The sequence below is a fragment of the Neolamprologus multifasciatus genome, chromosome 15 (assembly GCF_963576455.1).
Source record: "Neolamprologus multifasciatus chromosome 15, fNeoMul1.2, whole genome shotgun sequence".
NCBI classification, from domain to species: domain Eukaryota; kingdom Metazoa; phylum Chordata; class Actinopteri; order Cichliformes; family Cichlidae; genus Neolamprologus; species Neolamprologus multifasciatus.
Genome location: NC_140453.1, coordinates 33,995,680 through 34,018,568, shown reverse-complemented (window position 1 = coordinate 34,018,568; position 22,889 = coordinate 33,995,680). Strand labels below are relative to the sequence as shown.

At 40.1% G+C, this 22,889-nt stretch overlaps 1 protein-coding gene across 1 annotated transcript in view; it reads left to right on the top strand.

Moving 5' to 3' along the window:
* Positions 1–129: 129 nt before the first annotated feature.
* kdm4b (lysine (K)-specific demethylase 4B) overlaps positions 130–22,889 on the top strand; it is a 52,527-nt gene continuing 29,767 nt past the window's right edge. The window contains exons 1-8 of the mRNA XM_085132617.1: positions 130–290; positions 2,927–3,367; positions 3,736–3,911; positions 4,651–4,765; positions 5,171–5,364; positions 13,049–13,098; positions 19,534–19,637; positions 20,984–21,121. Of these exons, the coding sequence (XP_084988743.1) occupies positions 2,954–3,367; positions 3,736–3,911; positions 4,651–4,765; positions 5,171–5,364; positions 13,049–13,098; positions 19,534–19,637; positions 20,984–21,121 (1,191 nt within the window). The 5' untranslated portion in view covers positions 130–290; positions 2,927–2,953. The remainder of the gene's footprint in view (positions 291–2,926; positions 3,368–3,735; positions 3,912–4,650; positions 4,766–5,170; positions 5,365–13,048; positions 13,099–19,533; positions 19,638–20,983; positions 21,122–22,889) is intronic.

Sequence of the window (22,889 nt, the reverse complement as noted above, 5' to 3'; positions counted from 1 at the left end):
GCGTGACGTGCACATTGGTTGCGTGAGAGCCACAGAAACCGTGGAATAGTAAACGTCTAATTTAATTGGTTACTCTGTGTGTCGGTAACTGAGTAAACCAATCATACGTTTCCTAGTAACCGTCCGTCACGTGTTTAAACCATTCAGAAGGCAGAGTTGGTGAAAGTAGGCGCGTCCTCAACGACAAGCCCAGCAAGCTAATGCTAGAAGAAAACCGATCCAGGGAATCTTCTAAACGAAACTAAAACGACTGAACGAAACAGGGACAGGGCTATAGTTTGCCGCAGGAGGTAATATTTCCTTACTTATATTTATTTTAGTAAATTGCAGAGACCATACTCTCGTCTATTCACGGAGTGTGTTCCGTCGTTGTTGTTTTGTTTTTTTCCCCCTTCTAAATGCAGATATGGAAGTAGCTAAGCAGAAGCTAGCCAGCGTTGGCTAGGAATACATTTACGTCAGGACACGATGATATGTAGCTCCTTAAAATGAAATGGTTGCTATGTGCCTATGTGCTGCTGTTGCATTAAGCGATTATACGGGCAGTGCAATTTACTGACCTTAAAGAGCTTCGGCTGGCTTTCTTTTGTTCACTATGTGGGTTAAAATGCTAATAGTTATTGGCAGTTGTGCAGGGCTATGGTCGCCTTTAGCAGTAGCTGCCAATAATAAGTTGACACTATGCAACCGAGCGGCGTCGTTTTACACTTACAAAGCCGAGAAAGAATCAGTAACTGATATATTTTATGAGTTTTACCCTCTCGAGGGGGCTGCTTGCTGCACAGTTGAATTAAGTTTTAGGCCTAAATGGAGTTAAAGGCCCCTATTTGTTGTGATGAGCCAGCTGGGGGTCATGTGGCCTCCATTCACGTTAGTAGGTCAGTCCCAGTTAGAAAGAGGGTCCCGGCGTCTAAAGCAGTTAGTCATTGGAAAGATGTACTAAATCCCTTTCCAATCAGTCAGAATTAATTTTAAAGGTAAAACTAGTTTGAAATTGTTGCTCTGGGCTTTGAAGAAATGAATGCTTTGAAATGTGTTATGAAATGTGTCGGTCACTGAGTAGTTGTATTTACGAGAATTTTGTCAGTTTCAGCAAAGCAAACTTAGTTAGCTCTTATCTTTTTTTCGTTCATTTCAAACTTGGCTGCGCTTAAGGTTACAACACATTTCTTCATATGCACTGTGGGCTTTTGTGCTTCATGCAAACGAAGCGCAATTTGCATTATCTCGTGTCAGAAAGTCGGAGTGGGAAGTACACTACTGCTGTTTTAACCTCGTGGGCGTAAGATCTGTTTGAAGTTGTGAATGGGGATAATGCAAGGCACATTTAGCAATGCAGCAGTGTGTATCTTTTAGTGCATGTGCAGTGCTGAAAATGGTTACTGTTCCCTGACTCACCAAACATAAAGCTAAAACGCTTCTATAACTGTGATTGAACAGTGAACATGCTGTCTGTAGCGCAGATGGGGACAGTCACTGCAAAGTTGTGAAGTGAACTGCGCACGTGTTGTTCACAGTGCCACAGTTGATCTTTCAGCAGATATTAACTTCCTATCAACAGGGTGTTTGTTGATAGCCTTATTAGGTAGTTGTTTGGAGAAAAAGAAAAATGTTTAATTTATGCACCTTTTAAGGAACATGGATGCATTGATCACTGATATTGTCTTATGTTAATATGTACAACATGATTAAATGAATACAGAGTCACATAAGTGATGGATCAGTTAGGATCAGGTTATTGCTATTCTAAATGCAAAAACTCAAATTCTTTATTTGTATTTCTGTATTTTGATCCTAAAACGTCACACTTGCACAATTACTGGCTGGATACAATTTTCTGCCATGAGGCAGTGATGGTATTGCATTATGAAGGCTCAACCAACCAATGAAAATATTACTTAAAGGTTTAGTTATTCCAACAAAAGTCACAATGTCCCGTCAATTTATCCAAAGTCTCACTCGTTAATGTTGTCTAGCCCTGAGGCAGCGACTTGCAAATTGGAGAGGTGGTTGGGGGAGGTACTGTCCACCAATACAAACTGCTTAGGTACTTTAGGCTCTGTCTATTTATCCACTGCTGCTGATGAGAGGGCAGTGAATGGTTTTTATCTTATTAAAACAAGTGAATCTAAGTGGACTGCTGGCAGCTTAATAGGTAAAGCTTTTAAATGATGTTTTAAAATGTTTATAACATTAAGTTAATTAGCTAAACTGAAGGCTGTAGGTTTTGTCTTACACAGAACAACCCCCCCCCCCCGCCCCCTAAATCATGGTATTAAAACTTAGCTTGAAAATGTAAACAGTGGTATTTAAAAATGCTTATGAATATTCAAAAACACTGATATAAAGTAAAAGTGCTGATGAGAGAAGATGGTTTAGAGTGAGTTTATTTGTAGTTTGAATGAAGTTTAGTGCTAGCTACTTTCTGGTGTTTATGTTCACATTTGGATTTCAAAAGGTCTGTGGTAAGCCTTAAGAGAATGAGAGCCACTGAATTTGTTTGACACAAAATTTGACAAGATGCAGAAGTGACACTTCTAAAATGTAGGTTAGGAAGTGCCTTCAGTAATGTTATGATCAAGGACACCCCTATTTGGTGAAGGAAGTGGACCGGTCTGCTTTTTTGTGTTAACAGCTGTGTAGATTGCACTGAGATTGAGTTGTTTGGTCTTGTTTATTTTTAAAATCAATCTTTTAATTTTCCATATTTTTTTTCAGTATTTAATTTTTTTATTTAAATGTACAAAAATAATCACACATTGTAGTCAGAAAGTTGGATTTTTGCTTTTTAGAAAAATATTTTTAAAACATAGATTCCTTTTCTTTCACTTGAAGTTTTGTCGAATTTGCCTTTGCAAAGTTCTCAGTAATTTGAATGTATTTGAGGCAGACTGTGTGCCCTGAACACCACTGATTTCCTCCTCAGGTTTACCTGCAATCTTTCCAAGAGCCAATGGCTACCGACATGCCCATGGAAGATGTGTTGGGTCCTCACCCCGCCCCAGCCTCTTCCACTCCTCCTGACCCAGTGTCTCCCCCTACTCTCAGCTCAAATGAAGCCCAAAACCAGATTCCCACTCTGGAGCCAGCAATAGCTGAAAACCTGAATAAAGTGGTAATCTCTGAACACAATGCTGCTCCACACCCCAATCCAGTTCAGCCTGCAGACCCAAATGTGGCCCCAGAACTTGTTCCAGGTGCGGAGGTGTCTCCCGTACCTTTGCCGGCCCCCCTGCCGCCAGCTGCTGCCAAGAACCCCAGCTGCAAGATCATGACTTTCAGGCCCACAATGGAGGAGTTCAAAGACTTTGCCAAATACATCGCCTACATGGAGAGTCAAGGAGCTCATCGGGCTGGCCTGGCAAAGGTGATTTCAGGACACAGGCACACACACACACATATGTACCCACATATCCACTTCAGTCTTCTCTAGATGTTTTTTTTGTTGTTGTTTTAGTGAAGTCTTGCTGTAACATTTTGAATCCTGTGCATCTCTTTTAGTTTCCTACCTGTTTTTGCATAGCCAAGGTTCAATCTAACATCATTACTAATGTTTAAAATGATCAAAGCATGTTAGAAAATGCTTGTAAGAATCATTTATAGTTTTAAGCTGATAAAAGCAGAATCCACCATCTAAATTTCCAAAGGTTTAATCTGCATACTTTGAATTTGAATAGGTTTTGAATCTGCTGACCTTGTAAAGGTTAAGCGTCTTTTTTTTTTTCTTTTCTTTAGGTGATTCCCCCTGCGGGATGGAAGCCACGCAAGTCCTATGACACAATCGAGGACATGGTGATTCCAGCTCCCATCAGCCAAGTGGTGACGGGTCAGTCGGGTCTGTTCACCCAGTACAATATTCAGAAGAAATCTATGACTGTGGGTGAATACCGCAAGCTGGCCAATAGCAAGAAGTAAGTTGGTCCCAACCTCAGGGGCGTCATTCGTAAATGTTTGCATATAAATGCAGTATCTGACGTTATGTTTTGCACGATAGTGTCCTTGTGAGCTTTGATGGTGCAATTATTGCTCTTACTCAGCATGGTTTAAAACATGAATGTTACTAAATATAGTGCAACTACGATGATGGAGAACATAAATAAACAATAAAAGTGCATTCTAATATTTCACACTAAATCAGGAATTGTGTACCGACGATTGGCATCAAAGTGCCAGAAAGAACAGACAGGTTTTCTGTTTTAAACTAATACTGTTTAACACCAGTGCACAGTATTTTAAAAAGCTGAAGGTTTTGTTCGTCCTGATTACCATGAGTTTTAAAATAATACTGTCTTAAAATAAGTGAAATGGGTCATGGTGGGTAATGGTAGCTGTGGTGCTAGTGACGGTAAAAAGCCAGTTCAAACTATATTATGTTGCTGTGTTGTTGTTTTTTTAATTTTATAAACATTTTCTTTATAAATTGTCGTGTAGATGCTATAACTATTAAAGCAGAAGAACAATGTAACAAATGAAAACCTTGGCATTGTAGCGGAACTACTACAAAAGCTCAAACTCTTATATACATTGGACTTAAATTATTTTATTAGAGTCCTATTTGCTGATTGTAAATGTTTGCACAGTGCTTGTTTGAGGGTTTAGTTGAAGGGCACCGCACTGCTTACAATACAACCTGTCCTGTTCTATTTGCAGGTACTGCACGCCACGACACAAAGACTTTGATGACCTCGAGAGGAAGTATTGGAAGAACCTGACGTTTGTGTCACCTCTTTATGGTGCTGATGTGAGCGGCTCCATCTATGATGAGGTGGGTGAGGTTTGTCTGGATAATGACAATTTTTTATTAAGTTTTTAAAATATTCTTGATGTTGTTTGTTTTTAAATAAAAAGAAACCACTTCTGGCCTAATAGGTTTATAGTGGTTTATTTTCCATGAATGGGCAATTTTCAGGGTTGTTTTTTCACCATTAGTAGTATTATTATTAGAACTTAATTAAAATGCACCATTTAATTGTGATAGAAAGCTGCTTTAGGAGTTTACAACTTTATATTTCAAGATTTTTGCTGCTGTTGGTGTAACTTTCAAAATCGTGCTCAGTGAGTAATATGACTACAGCACCATCTGGTGGTCATTGATGGAAATTGATGGACTGATGAAAGTGTAGCGTGCAGGTTCCCTTGTACTTGATATTCATAATTGCATGCTCTCCAGAACATTGAAGAATGGAACATCGGCCGTCTAAACACACTGCTGGATATGGTGGAGCAGGAATGTGGGATCGTCATTGAGGGTGTCAACACTCCATACTTGTATTTTGGCATGTGGAAGACAACCTTTGCTTGGCACACTGAAGACATGGACCTCTACAGCATCAATTACTTGCACTTCGGGCAGTCCAAGTCCTGGTAAGTCCCTTTCATAGAAGGTCAGGAAAATAATGTGACACAAAGTGACTTTGGTTTTGAAAAAAGAAGTCAGATTATAGTCCTTTTAGGATCAATTCTCATTTAACCTTAAGCAGAAAAGAACATAAAAAGCACAATTAGAATAATTTTTCTTTTTAAAGAAAATTGGAAATTAAAACAAGCTGCCGTAATAAGTGACCCCATCAGCGGCCATCAGCCCTTCTCTGTTAACTGTTTGTACCATCTGTCATTCTTTTTTGTTTTCTTAATCTTTAATATTGCAGCAGTTTTATTGGCCATCAAAAACAATTGCTTGTGCGTCCGTTTCACTTAATGCAAGATGAGAGGGACACATTTGTCATGCAGAAGTTTGCATTTGAAGCTACTGCTGTTTTAGATGGCTTCACTGCCAGCCAGTTAGCCTAGGCTGTATGTCACTGAGTGCACTGTTTCAGTGTAACTGGGAAACTTGCCTCCAAACCACAGCTCCTCTACCTCAGTTAAGCTGCTGCAGGCTGTGAATGTGCTAATAGTTCTGTAGCCAGGATCACACTGTGATGGAAGCAGGGACTGAGAACATTTGTGTATTTTTATCAGGAAATGATTAAACATAAATTAATAATAATAATAAAAATACAGATAACAGGAAATGCTGAATAAAAACAGAACATTTAATCCTCAAAACAAAATTTATGGCAGTGATCAGAATCAGAAATACTTTATTTATCCCCGAGGGGCAATTAAGATTACTATTCAGCATCACCATTGAGTGATGCTTACTAAACAGTATTTAGAGTTCAAAGTGTGTGTATAATTTCTTACATTTTGTGTGGTGACTACAGAATCACTTTACCTCTTTGTGAGTGTACCGCCACATTACAGAGTGATGCTTCTCTCACCCCATGAATGATCTTTAAGTGCAGAATGTGCTCAGCCAAAGTCTTGTCAAAGCCCATTTCTCCACCGGCTTTCTAAAAGGCGGTGAAACAGCGAGTTTCGTTTAAGGCTTGTCACGAAATGAACATTGTATAGCGACAGCTTGTTCTTATTTAAAGTGACAACAGTGACAGCATAGGCTGAAAGTTGGATTCTGCTACCTGAATGCCTGAATTGTTTGCAGTGAGCTTTGCGAAGGACAGAGTGAGAGAGTGCTTTGCACATTTGCAGTCATTTGCACACGCTAATTTTCACCTGATTATGTAAATGGAATGCTTGTCCTGTATAGCCCAAATGTATCTATATTTACACATGGATGCCTTATAACTAGGGAAGCAACGATACCAATTTTTTCAAACCGATACGATACCGATACTTGGATCTGAGTACTTGTCGATACAGAGTACAAAAACCGATACTTCTACCACACACACACACAAATGCAATGAATTGGAAGACAGGTTTTATTTTATTCTCTGCCGATAAAAAATAAAATCTTAATAAAAATGACCACAAAAAAATTTCAAGTGAAAAATAAGCACTTCTGTTAAATTATTGCGGAGTCTCCACATTGTAATTTAACAAAATATCACTGAACTATTGGCACTGTCCCGAGCTTTCAGAATAATAAATAAACACTTCTGTTTATTTATTATATTTCATATCGCAGCTCGAGTATGCTGAGAAGACGGTGCAATCCTATGTTTTCCACGACCGGCATTGGCTGGTCATCCAGAGCAATAAAATGAGTCGAGCCTCTGTTATTTTAACTGCCTGTGGATTTTCTCTTGACATTTTTCTTCGCTTTTCCAAAACCTGAGTTAAAGTTGGCTGTTCCGGTCCACACTGCTGACATTTTGTTTAGCCTAGCTACAGCAGCCTCCAGTTTCTCTCTTTTATCTGGAGCCGCCAGTCTCATTCACCTAACCCTGTGCCTGTTTAGCACGGGATGTCCCCCTAGTGGCCAATCTAAAAAACTACAACAGAAATGACAAGCCACCCTCTGATTAATGAAATAAGTTGGTATCGGTTCATGGTATCGGTTAACTTTTACGAGTATGAGTACACACACATTTTACAGTATCGGCCCCGATACCCGATACCAGTATCGGTATCGGTGCATCCCTAGTTATAACTTGAAATTTGTGTCAAAGTCTTCACTACATCCTGTTTATTATAAGTGTGGACAGTAATGATTGGCAAAATTTTCAACTCGTTTCACTCCTTAATCATTCTTTAGAGACACAACGTGTCTGCCTGTATCTGACCTGATTTTGGGTCCAAACTGATGTCTATGTACTAAGTTTCCAAAGCAGAACATAGCAGTAAAAACTGATGCTGGGGAGTGATTAGAATATTTAGGGTAGTTTAGTTTTTTAGCTGTCCTCCCTCTTCCTCTTTGGTTCTGGTATCAGGTTAGCTGTGTGTAAGGTTAATCACAACTGCCGATGCGCTCGTTGCAAACCATTAGCCACAACCCCTAACTGGTCCCGGCAGATGGCTGCCCCTCTCTGAGCCTGGTTCTGCTGGATGTTTCTTCCTGTAAAAATGAAGTTTTTCCTTCTCACTGTCGCCAATTACAGTGTTGGGTCTTTACGTTCCTTAAGGTGACTGCTGTTTTGATTTGTTGCTATATAAGTAAAACTGAAATGAATTAAACTATGTTTTCATTTAAACATTTTTTTTTGCCAAATCATTCATCTCAATGAAATTGACTAATTATGTGGTTTGGACTCAAGCAAATACAAATTGAAACTGAAGCTTGACTGATTGGTAATGCCAAACAATAACAAAGTAGTGTTTCTTTCTGTTCAATGCCGGGTAAAAAATGTTAGTTGTTACATTTTGTGTCAACAACGGGCACAAAAGTTCTTTCTCTTTATAATTGCTAGTTGTCACTTTGTCTTATTCACATGATTTATTTTTCAATTTCTAGTCTGATGCGGTACTTTGAAGAATGGTAAATCAAAAACAAAGATATTAATTTTTGTCTCATCGTACCTTGACATTTGAGAGTTGCTCTAAACTCTTTATAGAGCCTGTTGTACAGGAGAGGTAGTGCTGTGATTCAGATTTATATTTTTCTTGCCTGCTGTCTGTATTTCCTTCTGTCACATGGTTCCTGAGGGGAAAATATGTTTTTCTTCTTACCTTTTCTGCTCCTTGATTGTCTTTTGTGTGCGTGCGTGTGTGTGTGTGTGTGTGTGTGTGTGTGTGTGTGTGCTGTCTTTCCCTCCACCTTGTTTTCCATCCATATCACTGCAGGAGGGGAGCAGTGTCATCTCAGCTTTCAGAAATACAGTATTGCTTCTGTGTATGTGTGTTTGTGGGTTTTTATTGTTGTTTTAAAGATTTCCTTCTCTGTTTTCTTTCTCACCGGTCTTCCTTCTTTTCACAGTATGCTTCCCCGCCACCTTTTCCCCTCTCTTGCTTGCCTCCTGAAGTGGTATACCATGTGTCTATGTGTTATAGCTCCCCCTCTCTGTGATGTCACCTCATTAAAATCATCTGTCTTGTTTTCACACCTCCGAGTGAGCATGAGTATATTTCACTACGACTCAGTGTCAAAGTGCGTGTGGTCTGACAGATGAAATTACATTCATCGAGCTGCAGTGTTCAGTCTGGTGTTACATGTTCTGGACCTCTGGCACTGCTGCATTGCTTATGGAGGTCTGTGTATGCAGTATTCCTTTTGTTTGAATACGCCTCCACGGTGTTTATTAAATTGCTAAGAAGGTGTGGTGTTTCTGTCTTTCTCTTGTATCTGTGTTTAAAGATTATTATGGAAACAATTGTTGGTTATATATTTAGGGCTGTTGCATAGATTTTTTTTTTTTAACACACCAAAGTGGTGTAAATCCTTTTACAGCCACTTGAGGGCAGTGTTATTACTGTTGTCGTCTCCCTATCTGAATTTATTGAATTTCAGTAATGTTCTTTGTGTAGCCAGAGAGGTATGCAAATCATAGCCAATGTGAGACCAGTTTTGCTCACTATAACAGAAATGACCTGGTTTTAATGTACAAGACAGATTTTAGCAGAAAGAGAATTGTTTTTGTTTTTTGTTTTGTTTTTAAAAAGGCTGCTTCTTCCTTTTTGTGGTCTTTTTAAAAACGCTTTCTGTAACTGTTCATTATGAATCCAGCATCGGGTTGGGGTCTATTCCACCTGTCATTGGCCAAAAAGGTTGCAGTCTGTCACAGAGCTAATATAGAGAGACAGGCAACCTTTCACCCTCACATTCACACCTATAGCCAATTTAGAACTACCAGTTGACCTAACCTAAATGTCTTTGGACTGTGGAGGAAGCTGGAGTACCCAGAGAGAACATGCATAGGCACGGGGAGAACATGCAAACTCCAGTCGGATGGTGGATTCAAACCCAGGACCTTTGTGCTGTGACAGATTCTGTTTTACTTTTTTTTTTTTTTTAACCATTATCAAATTGGGTAATCGAGAATCTTGTAATAAAAAAAAAAAAAGTTTGCCATCACATTATTTTAACATCAGTCTGACTAATTGATGCCCAACTAAACAAATGTACGAGTTTTGTTTCCTCTCTCTTTTTGTTTTTTTCTTCCTCCAGACTTTTTATGCTTTTGAATTCTCTTGTCTAATTCTCCCCAAGCCCACCCACCCGCACTCTCCCCCCACTGAAACTGAATCATTTTCACTTTTATACTTGTGTGTGGTGGGGTAATTACACGCTGTTAAACAGAGCACGGTCCTTTAAAACACACGCTCTCTTTGTCTTTTACTTCCTCTCCTCTCATAGTGCAGCCGATTGTGAAATTAATTCCGTTTCCCCATGCAACTCTGCTCCCATCAAAGTCAGACCCTACCAAAACTACTAGTGCCAATCGCACACATTCTAGTGGATGTGTGGAAGATCTCACCCTTAGCTGCCAGTCACTTTCTTCCCATCTTTATCCCTCCATCATTCTCTTTTCTCTTTTCAGTGCTGAAACCCTGTCAATCATCCATCTACCCCAACACACAACAATAGATCTGCTGTCAGTTAAAAGATTAGCCTCTGAGCATGCAACTAGAAGATAGGGAAAGGCTGACGAAAGAGAATTGAAAGGGATATTTTGAAGTGTAGCCCAGCTGCAACTTCCCAGGAAGGGTGGAGTTCATTATGAATCCATCAGTTTTCAACCTCCTCTGTAGTCCGATGGTTTTGAAGCATTGTCGTTTGACAGTTCCCAGAGGAGAGGAACGGGAAGCTGAAAATCTGCATAGAAGTTGAAATGTAGCTGCAGTTCGGATATTGAGTGGGGTGTTCTCAGCGTTGGCTTGATGTTTTTAGTAGCTGAAAGTTCCTTTTTAACGGTGCCATAGTTGTTTACAGATTTTTAAAGAAGTGTGTGTGCGCAACATGTCTGCAGTGGCACACTAACACATGCAGTGGCACTTCTCGTGCTGTCAAGGCTCCCCCCTCTATCTCTACCTGCCTGGAAAGCTGTCCCACCTTGGGTAAATAACACTCTTCCCCAGAGAGGTGTAAAAGTTCAAGCCTTCATTTGCCGTGTGTTGTTTTGTGCGTTTCTCACCGTGCCGGCAGAGTGACATACGTGTTGTTGCCATGGAAACCTCAGCCTTCGGACGGAGGGGAACAGGAGGACTCACGCTGATCGGCTGATTTGTTTAGTTTGTCTCTGGGATGGCGTTGTCTGAAAAATGTACATATTTGCACAGAAAGCTCTAATGTGATTTTTACCTCACGCAGCAAAAAAAAAAAAAAAAAAAAAACCCAAACAGCTTTTAGAGGTGGACTCCAAAACTTCGGTTTAGATGTAGTTGTTTTCTGTGTTCCTGAGTTGGAGGAAAAGATCGATATCAATTTAATCTTCAGCTGAGAGGTGTGGGGATATATTTAGCCTAGCTGAACACAGATGCTGGAATTACTCGAAGCTCATTTTGTTTTCTTTTTGCTGTTCGTTTTACAGTTGTTGTTTTTTTTTTTTATTTCTATTTTTTTTTCAGCTGAAACTAAACTGCGTCACAATGCTGCACTCAGTTGTATCCGTGTGTATACCGTGCTCGCTATATGACCCAAAACCCGAGTGATATATCTGGTCATAACCAAACTCATAAGAATGCCTGCAGAGCTTTGTGACAACATTAGCCCATAACCCAATGTCAGGTTGGAGCTAAAGTCTATGCATAGCTTTTAGTGTTTACAATAAAACACCGAAGGAGGCTGCAGCTCCAGCGACGGTCTAATCTTTTGTCTACAGGTGGCAGTGTGGCACCATGTTTCATGGCGTCTCTGACTGGAATGGACTTTCTCTTTGTTTCCTTTTATTAATTATTTTCATTCCTTCCTCTCTGTGAGTCTTATTCTCTTGTCCATTCTTGTCTCTCATTAGGTGCGCTGGCCTCTCACCGTCTCTCTTTGTTACTTCTTTCTCAGTTTGTTTCAAACATCTCTCTGGTTGTTATGGCTTCTGTAAGAAAGCAGAGATGTAGGCTTTTTTTCTCCTCCCCCCACCCATCTTCATTTCTCAAGGTCTACGGAGGGTTAAACAATACCGAGGATTTAATTGCTGTAATAAAGAGTATGTAATAACTTCACAAATGAGCAGATTATAGTTTAGCTCTGCTCCCTTCCTCCCACTCTGTTTTAGAAAGAAATTTGCTTTCTAAGTTTAGCATATGACAGCTGGTGTAATGCCACGTACTTTGCAGTGCCTACCTCATGTATTACCAGCACGAACACTATGCCAATAGTAATACCTCGCTCTAGCACAAACACCAAGGCCAAAGGGTTACTGTTACAAAAGGATGTAAAATATTGAGGTGATTTAAGAAAAACAAAGAAACAAAAAGAAGGGCTTTTGCCAAATTCACAGATATGTCAGTTACAAAAACATGAATTTGTTTTAGGGAGGAATAGTGAAGGTTATGTCATGGGCAGTTTCATCAAACCAGTAATTGCTGAGAGGTCAGAAATAACCTAGCACTCCCAAAACACTAATTTCTCCTGGTCCTGCCCTTCACCGCTCATTTGATCTTTTCCACTAACCTCTCCTTCCCTCCCAGTCTCACTATAAATATTTTTAATGATAATTGTTTTCTTTCGCTGCTACAGTGTTTAGATATTGACATTTTTTGTTCAAAGTTTTCTTCTTAATTGCACCAAGTCAATCACTAGAGTAATGCACATACAACCACGAGCCTCCGTGGTGTGTTTCTGACAGCTCTGACTCTAAATCATATTAAAACCGGAATAGGTTGTGTGTTTTGTTGTTTCCCTCTAGCATCTTACCCTGTGTGCTCATCTGTTTGCATTAATACTATGGTGAATCTCAAGTCAAATTGTCACATGGCCACATGCTTGCTGTTTGACATTTTAACACGTGCATTGACTTTGTATGCTATAATATAAATACCTGTTAAATATGCTTTGTGTTCATCTTAAGCAATTGATGAACGAATTAAATCATCAATGAAAATAATGTTTCTGTGATATATTTAATGCTAAGAAGGCAACCCAGCTTTATCCACACATCCGCTTTATGAGAAGACCTCCTGAAGTTGCAGATTCACCTCAACAAAACTGCAGATTCCTTTTAAGCTGTTAGTACAAGCAAAGTGTTCACACTAGAGATGTAAAAATATTCTGTACAGCTTGATTTCTTTTAAGATAATTGGAAGAAAGAGAAGGTGAAAATTAGGTTAAAAAAAGTTCAACACAAGTCAGAGGTGTCTGACTTTTTGTCATCGTTTCCTCTTGTCTCCACAGGTACAGTGTCCCCCCTGAGCATGGCAAAAGACTAGAGAGGCTGGCACAAGGTGAGGCGCTAATTTAAATTAAAATCCATTTAAGTTTGTTTATTCACCACTTCCGCACGCTTTCCTGCTTTTATCTCTTTCACTCACATGCGTTAAGTGACAGAGCAAGTGCTTCCGCCTGTAGAGCACACGCCATTAAAATCTTACACGCGCTGCACACTTAACACATGCCCTGAATACACACAAGCACACATTCAAAGCACGCTTATTGCCCCCTCTTGCATCGTTTAATAGAAAACAAAGCGGCACTTTTGAGCTGCATCTCACCTTCTCCTCTCCCAACCGCAGCATGGACATCATTGTTTAGCACCCACAATAAACAACCTTCCCGCAGCTTTTCCTCTGACAAACACAGTGGTCCTTACCATCAACAGTGTGGCGCATATGCACCGAGTTAGTGAAAAACTTTGATAATGCCACTTTGCCACAATATATCAAATTATATATTTTTGTTTTTTGGTCACTTGGTTGTGCTAAAATGGAGCAGCAGATGAAAGAGCAGCTTGAAGCACTTAACGTGTGCAGTCACTCATGCTAAAAAGATGAGGATGGATGCTGAATTTTATAGTAGAAGCTGTCTGAAGTGACACCAGCAGCACCTGTTTGTTCTGCAGAAGTAATGACGGAAAACTTGAAAAACTCACACAATCAAGGCCAGTTGTTCTGGACTATGTTTTGATGAATGTTTATTATCCCGAGGAGGAAGTGTTGGCTGTAGATGATTCATGAACGGTCTTAACGCCTGTCAGAAATCTGTGGAAAAGTGAAAACGTCAAACATATTTCAACTAGGGTGAAAAAACAAAAGGTAGAACAATTTCTCAGCATTATATTCTTTGTTGACTTTTATAGTCAGTGCTTTGACATGAGGATTTCATCTGAAATCTAGAAATCTTGTCTAAGGTGGATAAAAGAGGCAGTGAAGTGATACCATTCTGCCATCTTTCTTTGACACAAGATGTTTCCTTTTGTTCCCCATTTTTTTCCAGCATCCATGTTCTCCTTTTACTCTGATTCTCTGTTTTGATCAGTGAGGATTAACCTTAGTATCGAATGTAGTATCGAAGAGAGACTTGCTTTAAATAGTTATATGCTAGTTATCTCTCCTGGGTGGAATTTGACTATGCACCATTGATCTATGTGCAATCTATGGAGTTTGTCTCTATGCACAAAGGAAACAAAAGCATTCAGACAGTATTTCACTCTCTGTGCTTATAAGGAAAAACTGTTGTTGATAAACTAAACTCAAAAAGGTTCGGTCACATAATAGCGAGGGGCTGAAAGACAGCTCGAGGGAGCTGGTTTTGCATTTCCAGGTCTAAAACCTTTTCCTGTGGGCTACACACACATGAAGTTAAATAGGTTTCCTTATAAATATGCAGAATCTGTAGGGCAAGGAGTGAGATGCTTTGGGCTTTAGAGTCGTATTGACCAGTCACATTTGAGCAGCCTGTGGAAGGAAGTCCATGTGGAGGGATAAGAGGAGCACATTTGGCAGCTGTAATTTTGAAAGCATCAGCTGTCACACTGCAGTAATTTAGCTTCTTTTTTTTTTTTTTTAATAAATAACTGTATCTATATTCATATTGTAATCAGTGACTGACTCACAGGGAAATGGACAGTCTTGGCCCAGATGTCCTTTATCCATACATCTGCTGGTTACACTGGTGAAATGTTAAAAATGACATTAAATGCTACTTTTAAAATCACCCGCAGAGTAGTCTGGCCTTGGACATTAAAACTGAGATCCCATTAGCGCCAGCTTTTATAGCAGGGTGTTCAGTCATACATTGCAGCTTAGCTGGCTTATCCAGCACCTGCCTCATTTGTAAAATACAGCTGCCGAGGGTGAGAAGAGAGCTCACTCCTGGAAGTCAAAAACATATCAGTGTTTATGTTCTACTTGTTCAGCAGTTTGCTAAATTGCTCTGAGGCACTTTTTGGAGAGGATTTTAATTCTTATGTTTTTATTCTCATTTCTTATCATTTCACCAGTGGATTTTCTTGTGGTGTTGGCCTTTAAGCCTCGCCAAAAATTCCTCTATGGAGGAACTCCCTGGCTATCTGCACAGTGCTGTGCAAGCGATGGATAGGGGTTTGGTTGTAGCCGTTACTGCGCGGGTATAAAGGGAAAACACTTAACCAATCTACTTAATGTGTTTATAGAGCGTTTGCATTAAAATTTCTCCACAAAAGAAAGCTGCAGAAATAACCCAACATGTTTGACTTTGTGATAAAGTTCTTCTTATGTACTGCTGCTTAGGGCAATGCAAACTGGAGTGTCAGGCTTATGTCTATAATGATAACTCATTATCACGAAAGTATCACACCTGCACTTATTTTGTGGTTTTGGCTGTAAAATTGTAAATTAAATCCCATCTTTTAGAAACTATGCAAATTTTCTCTCTAGCCCAAAATGGTTGAGGAGTTACGTTAATGTAAAATCTAGCCAAAGCTGATTTTTCTGTCTGCGTTTAGACCGTAGTACCTGAATTTTCTTTTGCTACCGTGATACGTATCCCTGCAAAGCTTTTGTTCTCCACTCTCCAAAACCACTTGAATTTTTTCTCTAGCACAGTTTGTAACGGAGTTACGGTCATTTAAAGAGTGTTTGTCAAATGGGCCCACCATTGGGCTTCATTCATGCAAAAACCTGCTCTTGTGGTTTGAAAACGACATGGAAAAATCCACAGAAGAATCTAAGATTATAAAACACCTTGTAATTATTCTTAAACACCCTAGTTCTGTAATCTCTCAAGTAATATTTTTACAATTAAGTATTAAAAACTAAACAAAGGGGGAAACCCTACAAACCCTACCAGTACTAAACACAACTGCAGCTTTGGCATCATTTTATTCAGTTGTTTCAGTTTCACAGCCGTAGTCTTCACATTGACTTACTGGCCCACCTAAATAGAATGGAGTCCTAATTACTGTTATTACTTCCATCTGTGCCTTTTCTAAAACACCAGTCAAAAAGTCTGCTGTGAGATGGGCCCATTGTATTGACGGCTTTACTCACAGAGCATGTTGAAGTCTTTGCTGATAATAAAGACACTTGTTGTAAGGTGACAATAAATATTGCATTATACTGCAAAATGGGTGTTTTGTCTTACTTTTATCTGCCTGGTTTGGCAGTTTTAGGACAATACTTGGGAATTATGAATTTCAATGTATGCAGAATTATTTAATGTTTTATTTAAATAACCTCGACATCTCTGATCTCAAGCAACATGCTTTCTAATTACATTGTATATGTTGATGCTCTTTCCTGTCTTCCTCTCTTCTTATCTAACCAGCTGGCAGTAGGAGGACACCACTGCCACCGTTATTTAACACGCTCTCACTGACCTATCAAAGCCATCCTCTGCACAGGCAGCCAACTGTTTATGGGGTCCTAAAAAGACAGTTATGAGTGTTGCAGGGATGCTAAATGGGGCTGGGACAATGGTTACTTAAAAGCTCCTCTCCAGACATTTGACAGGGTAACAGACGTCACTCCTATCACTCCTCATCTCTGCATTATTTCTGCCACGGCGGGAGACTTTTCGGTTAAGGTGAAGAGGAGGGGAGGGTGTAGTGTTCGAAGCAGGAACTTAATTTTCAAACTCGAAAGGACAGAATGAAGCCTTTAAGTTAATATTACCCCATGGAGAGCTCAGAAAGCCAGCTGCATTTTAATGGGGATTAATACGCAGGCTCTGTCGGCACATTATTCACCTTTATCAGCTCCAACGGGCAGGCAGGCACTGGGAGAGTAGAGAGTCCCCCCTCTCCCTCTTTTGCTTTGTAGGGTGGAACAGAGGCTGAAACAATGCAGTGAAAATGAAGGATGAAATGGGTGCTGATTATACTGTCAGTCACATTAAAGTTTAACTGGGTGGAGGCATGGATGGACCCCCCTTTGAGGCACTGGTGGGTACATGCAGTAAAGGGGGTGGAAGAGTGAGCGATGGAGGAGAAATTCATTCTTTTGATTATGCAGAGTCTCTTTCTGTCTCCAAGAGCAGAAGTGAGCCTTTGTTTTAGAGAGTGAGTCGGGGCTTTGAGAGCCCAAAATGTCAGAGGTATATTATGATCTCAAAGCGGGCGGCGTTTTTAAGGAATTGAGTTTGTTTTATAATACAAGATGGGTATGATTGGTAAATTACTCCAGCTGGAAAAGTCCACATCGATACAATAGCAAATGCAGTTTCACATTTCCTTTAGTGCAGTTTGAATCCTCTCATAAAGTACACTGTCTTGCGGTAACTTTTATTAGTGACGGAAACATCCGTAATTAATGCACAGCTCATTGTATTGTTTTCGGATTAATTACATTGCAGTAAACAGACAAGACCATGGTTTAAATGATCAGTAGCCTCTGACTGTCACTGTTGTTAGTGATGCTGCTTCTGCAAATTAATAACATGTTTTAAATAACCCCACAGGTTTTCCTTCTTTCTGTTTGCATTGGTTGCACTGAACTGGATCACAATTTTTCCAGAGAGATAGCACCCAGCTTCACTTTTATGCTGTTGCATCCCTTTACACACAGTGACATCCATCAGATCTCCCCAGAAATCCAACCTGGAGGCCCACAATCAGTGAATTTTCATGCACTGTGGTAATGTGATTATTTCACACTTTGGGCAGTGAATTAATTTCTGCCCATGTCAAGGGGAAACCGGATTTCCTTTTCCAGGTTGTGGGATTAACAATAACAAGATAAATGGTTGCATTTCAACTGGAGATGGCTGTTTATTTGTCAGTGTCGAAATACACTTATGGGATTATATTACACATTTGAAGGGAGCATAGAAATCTATTCTCCGATCACTGTTGTATAGTAATCAGGCTAATGCAGTACATTCAAATGTGTTGATTTTCTCCTTTAATTACTCTGTAATCTGTTTTTTGTACTTAACACAAAGCAGTTTGTGCAAATTAATATATTCAATCTAAATTCCAGTAAAGGCTGACAAGCTTCTTGGTAATGGTTTATGCTAGATTGTGGTCGTAATACTACTGCAACATACTGTTAGTTTCTAATTCAGACAGAGTGTGATGAAAATATTGCATCACGATCGGAGAGTGATTCCATTCATGTCTCGGACACTCACATGCTTCACAGCATAACCTAATTTTAGGCATGCTATTAGGGTGCTGTAGTGATAGAGAACAGAATAAGAGAAATAATTAGTTTTTTTTTCCTCCTAAAAATCAGAGTAAGCAATGATGCTATCAGTGTACAGTAGCTTCATCTGTAAATTTTGTCACCCATTTCCATGCAGTAGTTAGTTGATGTAGTTGATGTATTCAGTTGCCGTGTCATTTCAAGTTTTCCTCTCAAAGAAGTTCACTTGTGCCAGCTGACAGGCAGGGGACCACAGGGGCATCATGATGGCATCTGGGGATTGTTGGCCCAGGAAATGATTATGATAATTAATGGCTTTCAGGAACAAGTGCTGCATTGGTGTCAGCTCTTAACCGATGTCCTTGAAATTACTGTTCATGCTCAACACTCCATTGCTAGACAGTTTCTCTCATAGTCACCGCATAATTGCTTCTGTTCGTAAAATCTGCGACTCGATGATTCAGGCTTATTAAGTGGATTTAAAAGAAGTTTCTGGTGAGAACAAAATCCATTTTTAACATATACGCGATGGCTTATGAGTGCGGTTGACATATTGTCTTTAGTGTTGGTGTACTTCAGTAGGCTGATGTTTTGGCTGATCCAACACACACCTGATGATAAACAAAACAACCAGCTGATCTAAGCAGAGTTGAGTCTAAATGAATGAAACTACACATAATCAGTTTTTTTTCTGAGCATTTATTGTTTCCTATGTATGAAAGAAAAAAGTTGCCAATCACTAAATATTGGTATATGGGTTTGGGCTTTGCTTATTAATCTTCTTCTCTCACTAACTCTGAGTTTAAATCCAGTTATTCTCCTGTTGCTACAATATACAGATTAATCGTTTACATGCAGGCAGATAGTAGTTGTGAAAGTGTAAAAGATAACTTTTAGCCAAAACACACAAACTGCTTATCTAAATGACTTGGATCATTTGGATTCCCAGTTATACCCTTGCTAAGAAAACAGACAAGCAGATGCACAGCGATTCCTCACTCCATTAGATAAACTAGCAAGAGTAAAAACAAAAAAACAAAACAAAACGTGGGCTGTTTTTGCCAGGCCTGCAGCACTTTCTCAAAGTCTTTAATCTGTCTTTTGTGGTGATTGAACAAAACTCTGTCATGGATACAGATTTTGTTGAATGTGGCTCATGAAAGAAACACAAAAAGACAACATAACATTGCCTTCAGAGGTTGATGATAACATGAACATATGTACATATACATATATACCCTACGATTGTTGTAGTAAGATGATGTTGTGGTTGTCAGTTAAATGCCCTAAATGCCCTATGCTCACTCTCACCCTCTGCAGGCTTCTTTCCCGGCAGCTCCCAAGGCTGCGATGCCTTCCTTCGCCACAAAATGACACTGATATCACCATCCATCCTGAAGAAGTATGGCATTCCCTTTGACAGGGTGAGTAGCCGTTGTTTCCCTACACACACAGTATAAGGTACCCATGAGGTAATAAAGTAATGTTAACAATTTCTGTTTTAAGTAGTAGCAACAGGGTCCCTCCCACCCACTTACCTTAAACTGGCTGACACTGTTTCACCCTCTAACACCATATAGAAGAAAGCTGTTTGCCCTTTGTTTCTCTGCTTACATGACTCTAACATCTCTCTAAAGTAGGCAACCATTATAAAATGTAATAAAGCTGTACCCCAATGCTTAAGCACACACACATCTTCAGCCTCATAATGATCAGAGTGGAAATTGTGATGCACATATTGACATTAAAACAATGAGGAGATTTGAAATATTTAGTATCAGATGATGGGAAGTGGTGCATTTATTCCCCCAGTTCTCCAAGTGTGTCTTGCATCAGCTGGAGAAGAAGTGGGCTTTTATTTCTAATGACTCAGCTTTGATGCAAACATTGCAACTTATACTGGCTCTGAAAAATTAGTAAGAGTCAAGATATTGTGTCTGTCATAGCAAATTGTTGGGGATCATTTCACCTATTGGTTATTGTTCTGTTCAGCAGTTCAGTCTTCAAATTATGGCAGATTGAGGAAGGGGGAAAAAAACGCTGACATGGAGCAGGCATCTGATGTTCTCCAGAGTCAGCATAAGGGTTCCCCTCTACCCCATTTATCTAATTTCTCACCCCTTAGGACATCATTATCACAGTGAACGTTTGACTTGTTACACACCTACAGTGTCTTTCCTGATTTGAGTGTAAAAATAAAACTTGTGTTCTTGCAGTAGCAAAAAGGGACTTTTGATATCTGAACCACTGCCTTTAGTGGAAGAAGTTTATCTCCTACTTTCAGCCCCCTACTTCCGTTTCTCCTTCTTATGCCTGTCACCTTATCTGGCTTGATGTGTCTCTTGATTGCCAAGATCCATGCTTTGTAAAGAAGTTGAGATCCGCAGTCAGATATATAGGGCATGGATTTTGGGGCAAAACGCACGCACACACGCACACACAAAAGTGGTTAAAAATGTGAGGACAAGTAGAGCAAATTTGCAGAATAACACTGAGCTCATGGGAAGGAATTCAGCACTCGGAGCAGCAGCCATGTTTAGTCGAATTAAGTCAGAAAAACAGGGACAAGATGTTTCTAAGGATTCAAACTCAGTGTTTATCCCTCAAACCTTAAGTCAGCGGTAGCCTTTGTGCAACTGGTGGTAATAATAAAATATAGCTGTAAGAAATAACTGGTAAATAGATTAATGCCTTCCTTGTGCACAGAGACAACTGATAAATTCAGCCTTCAGACATTTAAAAAAATGTGTTTTCTTGTCTGTGTGAACAGATAACTCAGAATGAAGGGGAGTTCATGGTCACCTTTCCTTATGGCTACCACGCCGGCTTCAACCATGGCTTCAACTGTGCAGAGTCCACAAACTTTGCCACGCTGCGCTGGGTGGACTACGGCAAGATGGCTACACTGGTAAGATGAGACTGAGTGCAGAGAGGTTAAGTCACCGTAACAGAGAAATTTCAGTCTGCTGTGTTAACGTGTCAGCAGCGATGGGGAAAAAGTGATTTGGGGGATTTTGAAAACATTTGAAATGATCTCACAAAAACGTCCAAAACAAACACTGATCTGGTTAAAAGAAAAGCAGTGATGCTCATTAATGATCATGTTAACTTTGCAAACTGGGCACTCCATCTATATAACACGTCTATCCATTTAGAAAATGGGTTTTTATCTAAATTTTGTCAGCACTTGTTTGAAACGAGGTCTGAAGGCCAGTGTAGACACTCCACTTGAATAGTTTTGATCGGATGTGTGATTCAGAGGCAGCTTTGCAGCCTTCCTGCTCTGGGTGTTTGCTTCTTTGAAGGGATGAAGTAATAGATCATATCGAAATATAAAAGCAGCGTCTGGTTCTCTGCTGCACACCATCTGTTACCGACACTAACTGTACCCTCGCATCCTTGCACTGACGCAAACTGCCTCTTTGCCCGTGGGCTGTTGAGCATGAAATTGACAGGGCATGGGTTGGTTGTGGAAGGGAGCCCAACGACAATGTCCTCTGGAAGAAACTCCCCTCTTTTCTCTTCTCTATACATTCCATTTCATGTTCAGTCCTCTGTCTCTGTCTTTGTGTGTGTGCATGTCCCTTTCCCCTGCTTTCTCTCTACTTGGCTGCATGTCAGATTTATGAGGTGCCAGTTTGCAAAAGCACATCACCCTCCCTTCTCGCTCTTTCTCATTTTCGGCCTTCCTACTGTACCCATGTGGCCACTTGTAATTTAAGAACCAGTAGTCGAGGCTCCAGCAGTCTTCCCTTCACCAGTGCTCAAGGGAGCATCTCCACTGCGCTTGTCTCAGTTTGTTAAAGAAGAATTTTCCATTCTGCACGACTAATCCGAGTCAACAAATCGACAGCACAGCTCGGCACGCAGAGCTGGAGGAACGTGGAAAAATACAACAGCTCGACCAACAAGCAGGGCTCTTTCTTTCTAGCCAGATTTCTCTTTCACTCAGGCGTCTGTACTCTTTGGGTGTTATGGTTATAAAGATTGTCCCAGAACTTGTGCTGTGTAATTTACAGCTCAGTAGCAGACACCTCATAGTGAATCATTTGGACCAAGCAGATGAGCCTTTGGCTAAAATGAACCAGAGACCAGGACCTGCTGAAGGCGTTTCTTTGCCTTTTTGCTCACTGCACAGATCTTGCGCTGAGCCTCGTTAATAAGTGGATCCTAAATGCCTGAAAAAGTTGAAAGGTTTTTCTATATTTGGGTTGGCCCTCTGTATATAGAGGCGTACATTCACAGGGCCGTAATTATTTGAGTTTCTTTTCCTTTTATTCCCCAAATATCCTAAAAAAAATTCAATTCTTATATTCTCTATATTCTGTATCTTGATATAGATAGTAGTTTTAGATGGCTTACCTACGCCACCTTCTTCCTGAGCAATAATAAAGTCTCATTTTCTCTTAATCTTTCTCTTAACTCCGCCATCTTTCTCTGTCTTTGGCTTAAGCAGTCATCCATTAACTCATCTCCCCTCCCCTCCCCGCCTTCCCCCTGCTGAGCCCTAGTCTGTCAGCATCAAACAGGACAGTGAACGATGGGGCTCGGTATCGAATCTGTCACTGTTTTCGGGCTGGTGGCACACGACAGAGACTGAGAGAGAATTTGGGCGTGCTTCATGTCTCAGTCCTTTTTAAAGACAAGCTCTTTAACTGCTGACCCATCTGTTTGGC